Raw genomic sequence first — 18,663 nt, forward strand, 5'->3', positions numbered from 1 at the left:
AACTCCCCTGAAATTCATTACAAGCCAACTTCACTTTGTGACTCTCTTCTTCAACTAAAAAAAAAGGGGGGGGGGTATTCATTGTTTCCAGTTTAATTTTCTTCGCCTTCCCTGTGATTTTGGCGGTCCCAACCCGAGCACCGTTTCAGTGCGATTGGAATGGATGGAGGGCAGAACTGGCTTGGATCCAGCGGATAAAGAGAGCCGGGTAGCTCTCCCCTCCCTCCTGCTATGCAGACAAAGTTTGAGACAGGGCAGAGTTTGAAACGGGATTAACCACTGTCCTGATGAGACGAATCCCTTCGCCGTTTGATGGCTGTTGCCATTGGTTATACGATGCTCGGCGTCGAGGCAAGAAGCAGCAGCCGCGGCCGATGCTAATGAAAAAGAAAAGGTAGTGGATAAAGAGGAGGGGAGGGGAGGGGAGACGGGCCGAGATGCTGCCGGGGATTGGTTGCGCCTAATGTCAGTCGGAGCGACGGGCCCCAGCGTTTCCGCTGCTCCAGCTCCCGCTGAGCAGCTCTAGAGCGAACTAAAGCGTGCGAGTGCTGAGAACCGGCATCATGCTTCGGATGCTCGGAGATTTCCCCCATCCCTAAGCCCCGGCTAATAAGTGTTCCTGGGCATCCCTTCCCTAGCAGGACAGACAGGAGGAGGAGGTGGAGAAAAAGCGAAGGGGGAAAAAGAAAAGAGAGAGCAAGAGTTAATTTTCCGCCAAGTGGACGAGGATCAGCAGAAGAGTCAGAAAGCGAGAGCGAGCGAGCGAGAGAGCGAGCCACCAGGCGCTTTCCTTGCACAGCGGCCAAGTCGGAATTTTAAGGAACCAGCCACGAAAAAACCAGCCCGGAGCTTCCCCGAGCGGGATACCAGGCGCAGCATCGCAGAGCGTTACCCAGCCAGGTAGAAATGACATCAACTGGCAAGGAAGGCAGCGGAGCTCAACACGCGCAATATGTTGGACCCTACCGCTTGGAGAAAACGCTGGGCAAAGGGCAGACAGGTGGGTTCCCGCGGCAGCCGCAGCAGCAGTAGCCAGCAGCAAAGCAAAGCAAACCCAGGGGAGAAGAAGGTGGCAGTCGCGGACATGACGGGAGATGGGAGAGTCCGGCCTCGCGGGTCCCTCCTTGTCTTGTCGCTGTGGCATCTTGAGATCGAGGGGTGTCTTTGCCTTCTGTGGCTCTTTTTTTTGGTGGGGGGAGGGAGGTTTGGGGTGATTTGCATTTTGTTTTAAAGCCCAGCTTGCTTTGTGTGGATCACTCCTGGAAAGGGGTGGTGTTCTGATGACAGTCAAAGTGCCGGTGGGGAGGGGCTGATAGAATTGGGGGGGGGGGGAGAGATGCTCAGCTGCTGGTCAATTTGGCTTGGATTCAGTGCATGGCTTTCATTTCTTTTTTAAAAAAAGGAATCGTGGATCAAGAGGATGAGGAGGAGGAAACGGGGGAGTCACCAGCAGTGTTTTATGACATCATGATTGAAAAGGGTGTAGTCTTGAAGGTGCAGTTAGTAGAGGTGTGGGGGAGAGGAGAGAGAACACATAGAGTGCAATTTATGGCACTGTCTTTGTTGATGATTTGGAAGGCAACCAAAATGGGAAAGGGTGGTCACCAGGAAAAGAAGAAGAAGAAGAAAAAGAAAGAATTGCAGATCCTGCCCTGGATGTCTTATTTTGTTTTCCCACTAACCACAATTTTCTGCTGCTTAGAGGAAGATCCCCTGTTCTGCAGTCAGATGCTAGAGATTTGCTGTTTTGTGGTTCTCTGAAAAGAACAATGGCAAGGAATATTAACCAGAAGGAAAGAGAGTGTGGGGCATTAGCCGGGAGCAGGTGTGTTTGCCCTCAATGATATAATTAGATCCCCTCAATGTATTCAACGTTTGGACTGGCTGGTTCCCTGCAGCACTAGATGCACTTCAAGGGCAGGCAAAGAGTAAAGGCAAAGAAAGGGCCCTGGCAAATCTCTGTCTGCCAGATTTCCCATATTTTCGTTTTCCATTTTTGGTATCCGGTCGAGTTGGCCCTCTTGTTTGGCAGCCTTTGATTGAGGGACCCCCAGAGTAAATTTCAGGTTTTTCTGAAGTATCATATCGAGACATTTTTAAAAAGTAAGATAGATAGGTTCCGACATTCAGAGCCTAGAATAGTCTTTTTTGGAAGCTGGTTGGTGTTAAGAGTTGTTCCTTATGGTGGGATGATAAAACATGGTGCATTGTGTTTTGCTCTCCTTTTTTTTTTTTAAAAAAAGATGAGCTTTGCCCATCTGTTGTCTAAAGGATTTAATAGGCGTTTCCATCTCCAGCTGCTGCCTCTGATCGCCTGTTTTCTTGTTGCCTTGCACGGCAGCAGCTCTGCAGTCCCTGCAATTTTCTTGGGGACAGAGTTGAAATCCAGATCTTTCTGTGAAATAGGCCAACCTTTCCTGCAATGATTAAGTGTGCAACCCTTCTCCACACTCTTTTTCTTCCTCCTACCTCAAGCCCCATAGCAACTGCTTGTCGGTTTTGTCAATGGGAAAGGCTTCTGGGAAAAGTGCTGCTTTAAAACAGAAAGCGACTTTTATTTGTTTGTATCTTGCTCCTTCTCATATTGCAGTAGCTGGAAAATCACTTCACCTTTATCCTCCATAACGCTGAGGGCTAGATATATATATATTTTTTAAAAAGACAACAACATTATAGCTCCTGCTACTGTGAAATATATCTTGACATGAATAACGGAGCTGAGGAATATGAAATTCCTGTCAAAATTATTGCAGTATTATGGCGCACTGATAAAAACCCTGAATGCTGTTTCCGGAGGTGATCTCTTGCCCTTTGCTATGACCATGTAAGAGGCCTTAAATCTATGAACTCAAACCTTATCCTCATTACTGTGATTTTTTTGTCTACTTTCAGTTGAGGTCTCCCACTCTGCCCCCTCTCACAGAGTTTGGGTTATCTCAAAAGCAGCTACAATAGCAGCGTTTCAGATTGATGATTCGTCAAAAGCTTTGCCAGAAGTAAGTCCTTCTGAGTTCTGAGGGACTTGCAAGAAAGCAAAGGAGCAAAAGATCACAACCTATAGATTTAGATCATACATTTAGATCTTCATGGGGTATTATTATTCAGCTGAAGGGTTAACTGCAATTTGTCCTCCCCCTTCCTTCACTAATCTTCCAATCTTCCTTTTGAGTGATTAGAGAGTGGAGGGGGGGGGGAGGCAGAGCCTGTGTTCAGAGAGAGGCTGTGGTCTACTTTCCTTGGCCTTTGAGGAGCCGAATTCGAGTAAAAATGTTGTTTGTAATTTTATAGGAGATTGTAAATGAGCTTCTACTCTTCCAGTCCTGATGCACACAGATGTTCATACAATGCTGGGATACACAGATTAAATCTAAATGTGTTTTAAAGACCCCATAAGAATTATTGGCATATGGAGTTTTAATTCTGTGCTCACTTGCTTGGGAGGTAAAACTACTGACATCAATGGGACTTTCTTCTTGTGGGGGGGGGGGGGAAACCATACATGGAATAGGAAATATTTGTTTTCTTTCTTCCATATTCAAAATTGATGTATTAAATGAATTATGGACAATTTTCTTTGCTATTGTACTTAGAATTTTGGAAAAAAAATAAGTTATACACAGCCAAGTGATGCCGTTTTTTGGCTATCATACCTAGGTTCCTGAGAAGGAAAAGAAGGCATTTAGTAAACTTATGGTAGGGAGTATCTGAACATGTAGTTGTTCACTCGGAGATTCAATAATCTTGTGCTCAAGAGGCTGGCAGTTCAATAAAGTTGTGTAGACAGTTTGCAACTCGAGCAGAACCATACCACAGAAAGAAGGAAAAATGAGACAAGGAAAGTGTTTGCTGATATTTTTAAGGTAATTTCATGAAATGTATCATGAATCCAACAGCCACTCAAAGTTATCCTGAAGTAAGATGGCTGGTCCATACCTTTTATAAATAAACAAGCAAATATTCTATTATCTCAATTTTCCTGTAACTTCAGATTTGTTTGTTATGTTTTAGTCCTCCCCCCCTACTTAACTTGCAAAGTGTTTTTGCTATGAAGTTCTTCTTTATTCTAAGTTCAGGACCATCCATCTCCTTTTCTATAAAATACAGAAGATCAAAGCTAAAGATTTGGGAAGGCAAATGCTGGCCTCCGTCCCAATTGAACTTTGAACTTCTTTAGCTTCTCCATAGTTTTAAACGGGAGGCTTGATAAATGAGCAGGAAACAAGGAGATTTTAACAGACAAGGAGTCCAGATGCTACATCTATGCAGCCGTGATGACATCTATTCTTGCATGTGCAAAACTGACCTGGCAAACCATATTCAGGACACGATACATTTTAGGGCTCTGGATGATGACATTGCTAATTCTCCTTCAGAGCAGGGAAAGCAAAGCTTGTCCTGTAGAGTCTGGCACATCAGGCCTGCATCAAATGATTGATGTCACAAAGGGAGGATTATGATCTCCTGGTTTCAAAAGCAAGAGGGGGGCCCTGAGCGAAGGGGCACATAACATTTGCCTGCAGCCTTGCTGTAATATGGACAGTGTGGCAAAACCCGGGGGAAGAAATTCTTAATAATGCAGTGTAAGAATTCCATGCATGTATAATTAAATTAGATTGTTGTAGTCAGACAATTGCCCCTTTGTTATTGTATAAAGCACAGTTTTAAAGGGTTGTGCTGTTGTTTTCTAAAACTTAACTTGCAGGGAATCCATTCAATGGGAGGAGAGAAGGAGATGCAATAAATAGAGTGATGATATAATTTTACAAATGTGATTATTAGATTATGAGGAAACATCTTGAAAATGTCGACACAAACCAATTGCTTTTAAAGGGACGAGCAAGCGATGGTTCACTTTGGACTGAAATACTGTGGCATACTTAATTATAGGAGGTTTGCACTGTAATTAACTGTAATGAGCAAAAATGTAGTGTTTTGTGTTTGCAGTAACACACCAGGAAACATTTGTGCTTAGATAACAATTCCAATTCAGAAGTATTATTCATATGAAGCTAAATTGTCTTTAATTTGGCATGGCTGGTGCTTTATATGAAAGTGATATTTCAAATATTTCTCATAATGCGGTTTTATTTAGAGCTAGCAATATCTTTATATTTTGTTTTCTCTTGGCTGATCTTTATATATCTGTTTTAATACTCCAGGTCTCAAATATTTTAAAGCCACATTTGGTGATATTGCACTCACTTTACTATTGTAATATTCTAACTTCAACACTTGTATGGCAGTATTATAGCAAGTTAATAGAACTAAATTACATTCCAAGATCCTTTAGTTGTTATTAATGAGCTCATGATGAACTTGATATTTTTCCTTCCTAGTTGGATGTCTTTTCTTTTTCAAAAACAGTTCTCAAATTTTGATGGCACTTTTTTTCCCCTGAAAGCATTTTAGTGAATATAATTCAGATTCTAAACCTATTCAAAAGCATATACTATTGAGTTAATGGATTTCATTTCTATTCACAGAGGCAGATTTACTGTATAGTACAAAAATGAAATTGCTTTGCTATTTGATTCTGTATAATCTAGACCGAACTTCCCAATTTGAAATGAATTTCAATTATTATGTTTGCTGGAAAGCCTCAAAACTATAATCAAGTATGCATGGAAAATAGCAGATTGAGGAAGTCTAGTTTAACTTTATCAACCTGGGATGCTACTTTTCTGTCTCATGGCTTTAGTCTTATAGGTGGCTTGCCTTTGCTGATAGATGGAGCTATACTTTTCAACTTTAAAATCATCCTAAAGCAAAGTTTGGTAGGATTAGAAATGGAAGACATCATTTTGTGGTCCAACAGCAATAGCACTTATACATATACTGCTCATAGTGCTTTACAGTACTCTCCGGGTGATTTACAAAGTTAGCAACAATTATTCCCAACAATGTAGGTTCTCATTTTACCGACCTTGGAAGGAGGGTAGGTGAGTCAACCTTGAGCCCCCTCAGGATCAAACTTCTGGCTGTGGACAGATTTAGCCTGCAATACTGCATTCTAACTGCTCCACCACCAGGGCTCACCAAACCCATTGTACAAGATTTGTAGGCCCAAATTAAATTGCTTTCCTATATTCAGAACAACCCATTTGAATGGGTACCTCCAGTTTGTGTTAGCATGTAATTTTTAAAATTTGTAGCATGGCTAATTCCAGAACATTCAGCAATGGCCATTTGGAAGGGTGCCTTGTTTGGGGTTGACTGTTCCAAATTCTGTAATATCAAGATGATTCTTCAGAGAGGTTGCAAGAGAGATGCTCTCAGTAAATTATTGCTATCCAACCCAATTATTTTCTTCTTGAACTAAAAGAATGTAGCCTGGTGCCTGCATTAAAACCTAAAAGTGGAGATGTATGCACAAAAAAATCCCTTAATAATCAAAACTTAATAAAGATAAAGGTGGGCATACTGGCATGAGGTAAAGTGGGGTTAGATTTGCAGCATCTTCTGGTAAATGTTTTTGAAAGAGCACAGTTTCACAGTTTTGAAATATAACAGGATTCCTTGTTACTCTGGCTTCAGTCATGGCCAGAAGAACTTTATCTAGTTATGTTTGGAGTTCCAATTTAGGATTTTGGCCCTGTGGTAAACTACTATTAATCCTGAAGAAAATTAAGAGGCTTGCATTGGCATCAATGCAATGTTCTTGTGCAGGCTGCCTCTTCTCATTTGCTCAGATATTAGATAACTCTTTTACTGTTTGCTTTACTTTTGGTTTTGCCTGTATTAAAACAATATCTTATGATTCTGATTGAGATATAACCTTGGTGAAAAAATAGCAATAGCAATCACACTTAGTCTTATATATCGCTTCACAGTGCTTTACAGCCCTCTCTAAGTGGTTTATAGAGTCAGCATATTTTCCCCAACAATCTAGATCAGGGGTATCAAACTGGCGGCCCACGGGCCGGATGTGTCCTATACAGGCCATGCCCACCTCAGATCCGCAAATGGGAAAAACTTCGTGAAACGTCACGTGATGCAGTGACTTTGACAGCTGTGATCTAGGTCCTCATTTTACTGACCTCGGAAGGATGGAAGGCTGAGTCAACCTTGAGCCAATGAAAATCGAACTCCTGGAGTGAGAAATGAGTTAGCCACTGCTCGTATTTGGATTTTGAGTGGATTATTTATTTATTAGAAATATGTGTGTGCATTCAGCTTGTGAGCTTTGATCTATAGGAAAGGAAGGAATGGGGTCCCTGTGGATTTTACTCCGCTAGTTGTTGCGAACTATAGGGCCCGCATATTCATTTAGCCATGATTAAGATGTTTGTATATTGAAGCACTATGTGTTTTCAGAACAGTCTTAGAACTGAAGCTTTCATCTCTTGCGGGAAGGGCAATTATCTGAGTGCCATGATGTACGATTGGCTCTTCAGAGATGCTATATTTAAGCTGTAGAACTAATAGGATAAATACCTACATGATACATCTCCATATTTGAGTTTTTTTGGACTATTGACTTTTAGAAGTTACTTCTGATTAGGAAAATTTGTTGATATGATATTTAGCACCTTGTAGAAAGGATAGACTCATCAATAAATTCCCTCAAATAAGAAAAAAATCAGGTCAGCTCTTGAAAAGGCTTTATGATTTGGAAATCATAGTGAATTTAGTTAATTTTAATTCCTTAAAGAAAGGACAAAATATACCTGCTTTTCAAAAGGACATTTCCATTAGCAAGCATTTTTTTCTGAAAGGTAGGAAAATTCTGATACATTTAGGTCAAATTCAGAAAATGTTTAAGAAAACTCTTCCCATTCCAAAAAGCAATAAAGACCTAACTTTCTAAGAGTGCGCTTAAAACTTACAGCTGTAGTATGGGCTAGTCGATGTAAGATATTTGTTTTAATGCTGTCCTTGACTGCCTAGTGTATTTCAATGTTGTTTTGAAGATTTATATTGCAGATTTTGGGGTTATTTGGTTTTTTAGAGAAACTGCCGAGAATTTTGGGAAACACCTTACATTTCAGTAAATTAATAAATTTGAGCAATAAGAAATACAATTTGAAACTCAGAAGAACAAAACACAGACAGATACAAACACATATATAATAAAGATACTTTTGCCTTGTAGCAATTACTGGAATTGTTTTGAAATATGCAGGTCATTTGTGTCATTTTGATAAAGTGTCACATAAAAAATGGATCACACTATTTATATACTTGAATCTTAAACATTGCCAGGATTAAAATTTAAGATAAATTTAGCTACATTATTAAAATAATCCCCCTCTGTATAGTATTTTTTCATTCAGCTAGTTTTTTTTTAACCAATTGGCATTTAAATTAAGTATAATAAAATGAAGTGACTCAGAAGGTGATCCATAGTGACTAACATTAGCATGCCAATTAATTTCACAAATAGTAATAACACATAGGTATCCTGCAGCAAAAACTGATGCTAGTTTGAGTATTGTGAAAAGCACTATGCATTAAGACGATAACAACAGTACATTTTTAAAAAACTAGTGGGCCTTTGGTGTAGGCTAGAAACCAGAAAACCATGAGATCTAAATGTCTCCTAGGTATTAAAACTGGCCAGATGTAGGAGAACAGCAGGTAGAATTGTTAAGTGTGTCATCAGCTTAGAGTCGTTACATTGCCAGAAACTGTCCAAATCCAACCTCACCTTGAATTCCATTGACTCTTATCTGGTGCCAATTTAGTATTGAACTTTAGTTGACTAGATTGCTGTGGGCAGGCCTGAGCATTAAATCTTTGAACTGCAACTTAATGTATGGTCTTAACAAGAACTACTCTCAGTCTAACTCACCTCACAGGATTATTGTGGGAAAAACAGGACCATTAAGCATCTACACAGCCTTGTGTTGGTCAAAAATAAAGGTTGGATAAAAATCCAATAAATAACTTTTCCTCACTTTGCTTTTAAGTTTGGTTTAATTTGCTTTAAATGTACTGTAAGATCGGCAGCTGCGATGGATGTTTTTACATAAACCTGATGATCTTGTAGATTTAAAAATGAAATACTGAGATTCAAAGCAATACAGGTAAATTATGTATTATTCTTCTGCTTCTGTCTCAAAGTAGACCATGCTTCATGGAATTATAAATATAACAGTGCCATGATGCACATATACAACAGCCATATTAACAGACTCAGGACAACCCTAGAGTTGCAGACATCCAACATTTTGAAGATAAATCTTGGGAATGTGGAGCGTCCACTGGCACATTGTTGACTGACTAAGTGGGCAAAAAATGAGAGAGGTAAAATAGACTGGTTGGAAAAGGAGGGGGAACAGCTATATAGGCACAGACATGGATAAAATGGATTAATCTTGAACCAAAGCACTTCTCACTGCATTAAGGCAATTTAAATCATACTAAGTGTCATGACGTTATCAGTGGTCCTGGGATTACATAACTGACCTGAGGAGGAAGGAAATTGAAGTGGAAAAATGAAGTTTATGAAATCAGACCATGTAAATTACAGGAGAATTCTCAGAATCAGCCTTTTTTAGACTCTTCAGGAATTGTTGATTGAAAACTATGATGTCATTAGCTTGAAGCAATACATTAATATTGCTTACATTGATACATCAGCAGAAAGAAAATGAAAACTTCAGCAAGTCATTGTCAAAAAAGACTATGTTTTATTCCTGAAAATTGGCTCTCTAGCTCAGTTTTTGATGTCAATTGATTGATCTGAGAGCCAGACAGCAAAATTAACCCTGAATGGTAGCAAGCAGAAGTTACAGTTTTTCTATTGTGTAGCAAGAGAAAAGTCTAAAGTCCTAGTATTTCTTTTCTACATGGTTAATAGCCATTAGGTTTCCATCTGAGCAAAACATCAGAATGCTAAGCAAATCTGCTTATGCCAGTATTTTATAGAGTACATTCTTTATAGATTAGAGAAACCTGTGTCATGAAGTGACATGAGTATCCTTCAGATTGGTTTCTTTGGGAAAAATCAGCTTTTTAAAATTTCAAACCAGTTGTATTATGGTTTGGATTGTACTCCTTTGCTGGATGAGAAACAAGCAACTAGCCCTAACAGAGGAATATAAACCAGTGTTCTCTTTCTTCATATACAACATTTTTATTACTGGGGGAAAATCTTGCAGACACTCTGTAAACAAAGAGTGTCCACCATTAATTGATAATTTGCACATGTAATTGCTTGGGTAAAGAAAATGGCATAATTCCCACTTTTAATAAAGTACCGGTAGTCCATGATTCAAACTCATGAACTAGAACACTGAGGAGCAGATGCTAACTTTCTCAGTCTCATTTCTATTTTAAATCTATATAATGATTTTTTCTCCATTTCTGCAGCCTGATTCTTGTATCTATCTGCTCGCTTCCTCATTATTGATTTCTCATCAGAGGTGACATCGCTAGTTCACCTGGCTGGTTGAGCATGTCTGGGTTTTGAATTCATATGTGATGGCTCCAATCCAAAAAGCCATCAGTGGGGCAAAGAGCGATGTGCTTAGGTGCCCATCAGACAGATGGCCAACTTTGATGTCAAACATTTGTTTGAGGGGAAAAGAAGGAACTTGAATTTACTCATTCTTCCAAACAAAGTGATTGGAGAGATGATGATGATGATGATGATGATGATGATGATGATGATGATGATGATGATTATTGCAAAGTTGACCTCATCAATCCATCTAGATCCGTGATGGCGAACCTGTGGCATACGTGCCACAGGTGGCACTTGGAGTCATTTATCAGGGCACGTGAGGCGTTACCTTGTCAGCTCCAGCGCGCGCCACATGATTTTCAGCCTTAATTCTTGGCTGTTTTTCACCCTCCGGAGGGCAAAAAACGGCCCAATGCGCAAACCGCAAGTTTGGGAATGGACTTCTGGTTTGTGCATTGGGCCATTTTTCGCCCTGCAGAGGGTTCAGGGAAACCTCCTGAAACCTCTTGGAGGGCAAAAAATAGCCCAATGGGAAATCCAGAAGTTCATCCCCAAATTTCTGGTTTGCATGTTGGGCCATTTTTTGCCCTCCCCAGGCTCCTAGAAAGCTTGTGGAGCTTGGGAAGGGCAAAAAAAAAATACCTACCAGGCCCACTGGAAGTTGGAAAATGGAACATTTCCGGCCTCCTGAGGGCCTCCATGGGGTGGGGGAAGCCATTTTCGCCTTCCCCAGGTGCTAAAAGAGCCATGTGCATGTGTAGGGCAGTGGGAGGGGGCACTCACCCATGTGCAGGGCTGTTAAAGGCATGGGGGCATTACATTATGGGGGTGGGCATGCGATCATGTGTGATAGCATGAAAGATAGCAAGCATGAGTGTGTTTTTGGCACCTGAGGCGAAAAAGGTTCGCCACCACTGATCTAGGTAGCAGGCTGCTTCAATTGCAGTATGGATATTCAGGTGCTATCCTCTTTATGATGATTTTTTTAAATAATTGATGGAATGGTTGTGTACAGTTTGACTCTTCAAGCTGGCATTTCCAGTTAATGGATCACAAGTAAAAAAGCTAGGAAAGAAATTTATTTGTAAAACTAATCAGTCCATATATATGAATATTTAGTGTATCAGTTGGTTTCATTGCAATAAAGGAGTCATTCATAAATGCCTATTACATACATATCACTTTTCTAATGCTTGATAGCTCAGATGGTTTATTTGTATGAGAAAACCTTTAATTTTGTATTTTTACTGCAAAACAATTATTTAATATAAAAATTATTCTTATTAGTACACATATGAAGAATACTGTCATTGTTTCATTTATTTCAGTATGGATCTCCTACTATTTGTTATGAATCAGTAGACTAATGCCTTTTAACATTGTGAATAATTATAACCATAGTTGTAAATTATGACTTTGTAAAGTTGTAAATTATCTACTTTTTTTCACCTACTAAATATCCAAAGTAATATGGCAGAAATTCATATTTATTCTAAGCTTAAGGCTCATTGATTGCATGTTGTATCTTAGAATTAGTCTCAAGCGTGATATTTTCCTACTTCACAGAAGCTATGCTGGGCAAATGCATTATAATGCTTTTCTCTTCTCTTGAAGAAGCAATTTAATTAAAAGTACCACAGATAATCTTAAACTCCGTATCCTAGAGAAGGGTTCGTTTAAGGGGTGAAATGCTCTGAAGTCTGCTACCGTTTCACTTTGTGGGCACATGCATGCCAAACCCGCACTTCGTGTGCATGCACACCACAGACACTAAGATACCTTTTCTGAGTCTGCAAAGTTAAGTTGGACAGAGAGGAGGGGGAACAGCTGTGCCGCACAATTTAGATTCGCTAGAAAGCAGGATCTCCTTCTTTCTAGCAAATATAAATAATGCGGCACAGCTGATTGTTGCACAGTTGATTGTCAGAACTTATTTTACTTTTTTTTTTTTTAGCATTTTTTGACTACCGGTTTGCCCAAACCATAGTTAAAAATGCTTTAAAAAGTAAAAAAAAAAAGTTCCAACGATCAGCTGTGTGAAACTTTTTAAAAAATCTTTTAAAAGCATTTTTTACTACCGGTTTGGGTGAACCAGCCTGAACCTGTAGCATTTCACCCCTGGTTCATTTCATTTCAAACTTTTCAAAAGGTATGAATTTAGCTTCTTAACAAAATCTGTAACATTGAAAACATGCTATTTTTCTGTAATAATTTCATTTCTGATGCCATAGTCAGATTCAGGATCAAGTGTTGCCCCTGAACAAGTTCTGCTGCTGTTCTCTTTTTATTTCCTATGTGTTCATGTAACAAAGTATAATTATTAAGACTACAAGTAAAGAATTGATCAAAACTAAAAATAAATGCATATGAGTAGAAGTCTGAAATATATTAAAGTTGAGCAATTTCTTCAATAATCATTTTTTCATCATTTAATGTCTAATCATAGACATTAAATGTCTATTATTTCTTCTAGGAGTTGAAGGCAAAATATACATATAGTTCTCTTTCATCCATTCCCGCTCCCCTTCCCCTTGATAGTGGTCAGGTAAGTTGAGCAGAGATATAATGATTGGCCCAAAGTCACCTAAATAAGATTCTATGGCTAAGGCTAGATTTGGACCTGACAGCAGTTTAATGACTAATGCCACATTGGTTCTCACTTGCATAAATCAGTGATAGATATGAAAAAAATGGATACAGTGTGTTGTAAGTGTTGTAATACAATATAGGTAAAGGTAAAGATTCCCCTCACATATATGTGCTAGTCGTTCCCGACTCTAGGGGCTGGTGCTCATCTCCGTTTCAAAGCCAAAGAGGCAGTGCTGCCGAAAGACATTTCCGTGGTCATGTGGCCAGCATGACTAAACATCGAAGGTGCACAGAACGCTGTTACCTTCCCACCAAGGTGGTGCCTATTATTCTACTTGCATTTTTATGTGCTTTTGAACTGCTAGGTTGGCAGAAGCTGGGACAAGTAATGGGAGCTCATTCCATTACGTGGTGCTAGGGATTCGAACTACCGAACTGCCAACCTTTCTAATTGACAAGCTCAGCGTCTTAGCCGCTGAGCCACCATGTCCCTATACAATATAGTCCTATGGAAAAGACAATAATAGATAGAAACTGTCACCTAGAACATATCTTACTGGGCATCTTCCCTCATCAGTCACCATTATAAATTAGTGCAGAGACTGTCAGATTATTTATACAAAGTAAAATAAATTGCAACTGGTGGCCATTGTAGGGATGATTAACCATTCAAATTCTAAGAAAAGAGCCTGAGACATACAATTCTAGATTGTAAGAATATATCCTGTGGTTTTGGTTGTTTCCAGCAAAACTGAGTTGGTAAGTGAGAAAAACACCTTTAAAGGGTATTTTTATATCTTTGTAGGTTCACAGACAGAGATAGCATGGTGGGTATAACTGTATTTTCAAGGGTTTTACTTTTTATTTATTTACGATTCCAGGGGTTAGTTGAAAACTGTTTTCAGACAGCCATTTAGTAAATGTGCTTCTGGCTGCCTGCACAATTTATCAATAACTGTCTCTCTACTTCCTGAGGCTTGGCTATTGTAAGACTACAGTTTTTTAGAAAGAAATATTCTTGGAGGTAAAGAGGAGGATATGATCTTGAGTTCATTTCAATTCTGTGATCCATACTCACTTACATACTGATTTTTCAATTCATTTCAACACAACATGAAAAGTCACAAAACCCCAATTCTCTAATCTGTTAATTAAAATTGTTTTTGACTGGTACATAATGATGAAGGCCCGTAGATAGCCTAAATGTTTACCTTGAAAATGTGATAGATCTGGGTTTTCAAATATGACTGATTGCTAATGAGACATTAATGGCTTGACCTTAGTAGAAACTTCCTCCCTGAGGCAAGATTTTTAATTTAAAGTGAATATAATACATACCTGATTCTAAATACATCATCACATTTTTATATGCATTGGCTAGTCCAGCAGTATGAAAGACAAGTCAATGGTAATTCTACCCAGCTGAATGCTGATTAAAAAAGATCGGCTTGCCCCAGGTTTATACTAATTTTTCAGTATCTGTTCTCTAAATAAATTCAAACTTGGTTGTCCTCCAGGATGTGTTGACATACCAAAGCAATTGTTGCATTTTCTCAAGCTCATATACAGGAATAATATATTAGGGCATGTTTTGTAGCTTCAATATGAGGACATAACTGAGATGTAAATATGATCATTCAATGCTTTCGTATAGGATAATCTATGAAATTAGAATTTGAGATATATATTTCAGTTTATCAGATTGTGCTTCTTGATCATGCTAATATCTCTTTCTAACAGGATCTCCTTCCATAAACCATAGGGGGTGTGGTGGCTCAATTGTTAAAGACAAATGCAGCTGGAATCAAGACCCAAGCGTTGTGTGACGGGATAGCTCCAGTTACTTGCTCCCAGCTACTGCCCATCTAGCAGTTTGAAAGCATGCAAATGCGAGTAGATAAATAAGTACCACTTCAGTGGGAAAGTTACAGGGTTCCATGTGCCTCGGTGTATAATCATATTGGCACCATGACCACAGAAAATGTCTTCAGACAACGCTGGTCCTGCAGCTAAGAAATGGAGTTGAGCATCACCCAAGTCAGAAACAACTAGATAGAGGAAACTTGCCAGGAATGTTCCTGTCTTAATAACTGTCTACTCTGTGAAAGTTGAAAGAAATGTTTCCAATAGCTTCGTTCTGTACACATCAAAGATTGGCAAAATTCAGATTACTGAATCATACTGACCCTAAGACCCTTCTTAAATCTTCATTCTCATTGTTATGAGGAAAACTAAATTATTAAATGTATAAAATGAAATGATTTTATTATGTCAGTAGGTTTATGCAACCCATATAATTTATAGCTCTCATTGTGGTTTGATATAAGTGATGTGATATAACACCATAGAAGCAACTAAAGTCTGAGCATTCCGTAAAAAAAGGAATGTATTTTTTCCTGTACGATTTCTATTACTTTTATCACTTTCTACCATTTCTCATATGGGAATATGAAGGGATATTGTTTTAAATATGACATTTAGTTGTGCAAAGTAGTTTTTAAAGTTCTGTATGATTAAAAGAGATTCTAATGTCCTACAGTAATAAAAAGACCTTTCTGAAAATGAAGTTTTGAAGTAAACCTATTGATAATTATTGTGCTCAATAACAAATGGTATGATGGGACTCTAGTGAAATGGTACTTTCCCAGGAAGGAAGAAGCACATTTCAAGTACTGGGGCAAGACAGGACATAACACGGCCTGAAGCTGGATCAAATACAGAGGAAGGAATTTAGGATAGCCTAAATTCTCCCTAGAATTTCCCAGAGTATATTCGGTTAGAATTAGAAAAGTATAGGTTTAGTCTGGCAAGATTCTGTATATATGATATGAGCAGATAAAGAACTGAGCACAAACTGCATTCTTGCACTTTGCCATTCTTGGGCTGGGCCCTGCCAGATATGTTCAGTTCTTTATTTTAGAATTTGATCTATGAAAGGGATAAGAGAATTTCTCATTCTCATGCTAGGTATGTAATATTTTATCTCCTCTTCTCTGTTAGAATGAGGCTATTTAATGCCCAGAGAGGTTTGTCTGGAGTTAGGCAAGACTAGGTTTAGAATGCCAGTTTCCTTCATTGAATGTTGCTTGGTTAAACACTATCCTTCCATCTGTTTACCCTGTGTTTTTGGTTTATTCACATTTCTTTTGTAGAGGAGGGCTGCTGCATGGGCTGTATTTACTCTATGCTTTGTAGGACTTCTGTGTATTGTATTGGAAGGCAGCATTGTGATAATGGAAGGTAAGGTCTGATCTCTGCTGGATAGAGTGTTTTAGCGTAACTTCAGTGCTGAGGGCCCTGCCAATTGCTAGCAATCACTGCTCACTGCCACTATAGTACTTTTAAAATCTTTTTGTGTGTTTCTTCTCCTGGTTACGGTTAGTTCTTAAGAAGAAACTATTGCCCCACTGATTCATTGCAGGCTAGCAATTTTTCCCTGGAAGTAGAAAGAGGGCTCTTGATAGTGATGCCATTCTTTATAATTAGTTATATTAATTTTATAAAGTAAAACATCATCCTATTGCTACGATCATTCTAGAGCCTGTTCATTCCAGTGCTTGATCATTTATAACTGTGGAGAAGACCACATGTGAGCACACTGCGTTGTTTGTCATTATTTCTCTTGTGCAGTGATACAGTCTAGTCCCATGGTTCTTAACTTCTTAACATGTGGTGTGTATATTCTTAGGTCTTCATTGGCATCCTTCAGTCTCAAAAGACTACGGTATCGTGCTCTGGGAAGAGGTCCTGAAACAGCATCTGGTGTGCTGCATGCAAAGCTGGAGTATCCTCTCCAGAGTATGAGGCCTGGGTAGATTAATATGGAGGATAGACTGTTACCCAGGCAGCAGATTCTCCCCTCTCCACTGAAATGGTCCAGTGGAATGGCAGAGCTGATACGATTGGTTCCAGCTGCATTGCATGAGTTAACCAGAATGTGGTTGTACACAGTCACGAACTGCTTCTGGGACTCTGGCTCCAGATTTTGCCTTGAGGTTGACTCCTGAAGCCTTTTCCAGTAGTGGAAAAATCTTCCACAAGGCAGTGGAGATTTGTAATCAGAGTTTCCCTTCTCCTAGAAGATGGTTCTGTCGCTTTATCTGCCATCTTCCCTCTTCCGCTTTCAAAACCATTGACCATCTTTCCCTGTGACCCTGGAAAGGGGCCCTTATGAGGTGCTACCATCCGGGCCAGCTGGACCAAGGTTTTTTCAGGATGTGTTACTTCTCCATCACTCACCCTTTGTCCTGGCTTGTGACAGGAGAGCCTGGATTCCCAAACGTTGGCCCCAGGATGGCGGGTTTATCCTCAGGTAGCATGCCACAATTCATAGGCCAGAAGCGGCCTGCTATTTTTGCCTACCTCTGCATGAGTGGCCGTAGTCAGCTATTGAGACTCTCCCATTGCCTTAGTCCATGCTTCCCCGTGCATGTGGAAAGCTAGTTGTTGGCTGCTTCCACCTCAGCTCTCCATGCATGCCAATAATCAGCTGGAAAAAGTCTGCATGCCATTTCAACTCCTGCTTCCCTATGCATGCTGACAGCTTATGACAGGCTCCTCACTGCTCTGCCTCCTAATGCACCCCCAACAATCAGCCGGTAATAGCTTGCTTGCCTCCTTAGTTCCTGCCTCTTTGTGCATGCTGACAGTCAGCTGGTTCAGAACATATTCACCTGCCTTCACCCTGCCATCTTGGGCATGCGAACAGTCATGCATGCCACCTCCATCTCCCGCATGCTGATAGCTAGTGAGAGTCTCTTACTGCTATTGCTTCCTGATCAACAATTGGTCCCTGCCTTCCCGTGTCCCAAGAATAGAAAGGTGACTGAAAATTGGTTCCCTGAAGTATGCAAGTGACAATGCATGTAACAACACAAATACTAAATTTCAAAAAAACTGGCAATAGTGAACAATGCTGTTACCAACAGTAAGTCTGCACATTCAGTGTCAATGATCTCACATCAGCAAGTGAAAAAGGTGATGAGTAAAGGTGTAAATAGAAAATAGGAGGATGAATATCTAAAAATGGCTTGCCATTTGAGATCCACCCATTCCTAGCCAACAGTATGCTGATTTCTACTGAAATGAAAAATGGGAACTTTGATGTTATATATGCTGACGTCAGCAAGAATACTCTGTTCACATAAATGAAAGGATACTCTGAGTGCCACAATGGACGAATGACTACAAAAGTTGATGGAGTTAGCAGAGATGAGTAAACCAACTATTTTGATTAAATAAGAGAATGCATCTTTGTTTCTACTTTCAACGCTTTTGGACTTTGTGCTTGAGATGGAAAAAATAAATTTGGGTTTTGCTGATTAGATAGGGTTGTTGTTATAGAAATGGTTAGTATATATTATTATGTAAAAGTAAAGAGTTGCGATTGTACGTTATTACCGTATTCTATTGCGCTAAAGAATTGGAAGTCAATGCTTTTCTTCCCCACCCCTCCTTTTCCCTACACTTTTTCCTCTCTCTCCTCTTCTTCCCTACTTTCCCATTATTTTCATTTTTTAACTTCTATATCTTATATTTTGATAAACTAACAAAAATTGAAGTCAGTATACTGATTTTTATTGAAGTACATTCTTGAAAAGCAATTTGCATTAAGAGTTGTTATTTACAAGAATAAGATACATAAAATAAATGATTCAGTTTGTTTA

The 18,663-nt window shown here is 39.4% G+C and overlaps 1 protein-coding gene across 13 annotated transcripts in view; it reads left to right on the top strand.

The window, feature by feature from the left end:
- The first annotated feature begins 522 nt into the window (after positions 1 to 522).
- Positions 523 to 18,663, top strand: part of BRSK2 (BR serine/threonine kinase 2) — a 454,430-nt gene continuing 436,289 nt past the window's right edge. For 5 of the 13 annotated variants that reach the window (XM_087716534.1, XM_087716471.1, XM_087716476.1 and 2 more), the window contains exon 1: positions 523 to 1,000. In XM_087716534.1, coding sequence (XP_087572660.1) covers positions 907 to 1,000 — 94 coding nt within the window. In that variant the 5' untranslated portion in view covers positions 523 to 906. The remainder of the gene's footprint in view (positions 1,001 to 18,663) is intronic. The other 8 variants (XM_087716495.1, XM_087716542.1, XM_087716505.1 and 5 more) reach the window with 3 other exon arrangements.

This window comes from Thamnophis sirtalis, unplaced genomic scaffold (assembly GCF_051295495.1).
Source record: "Thamnophis sirtalis isolate CommonGarterSnake01/CBP01778 unplaced genomic scaffold, rThaSir2_p1.2 scaffold_1, whole genome shotgun sequence".
NCBI lineage: Eukaryota > Metazoa > Chordata > Lepidosauria > Squamata > Natricidae > Thamnophis > Thamnophis sirtalis.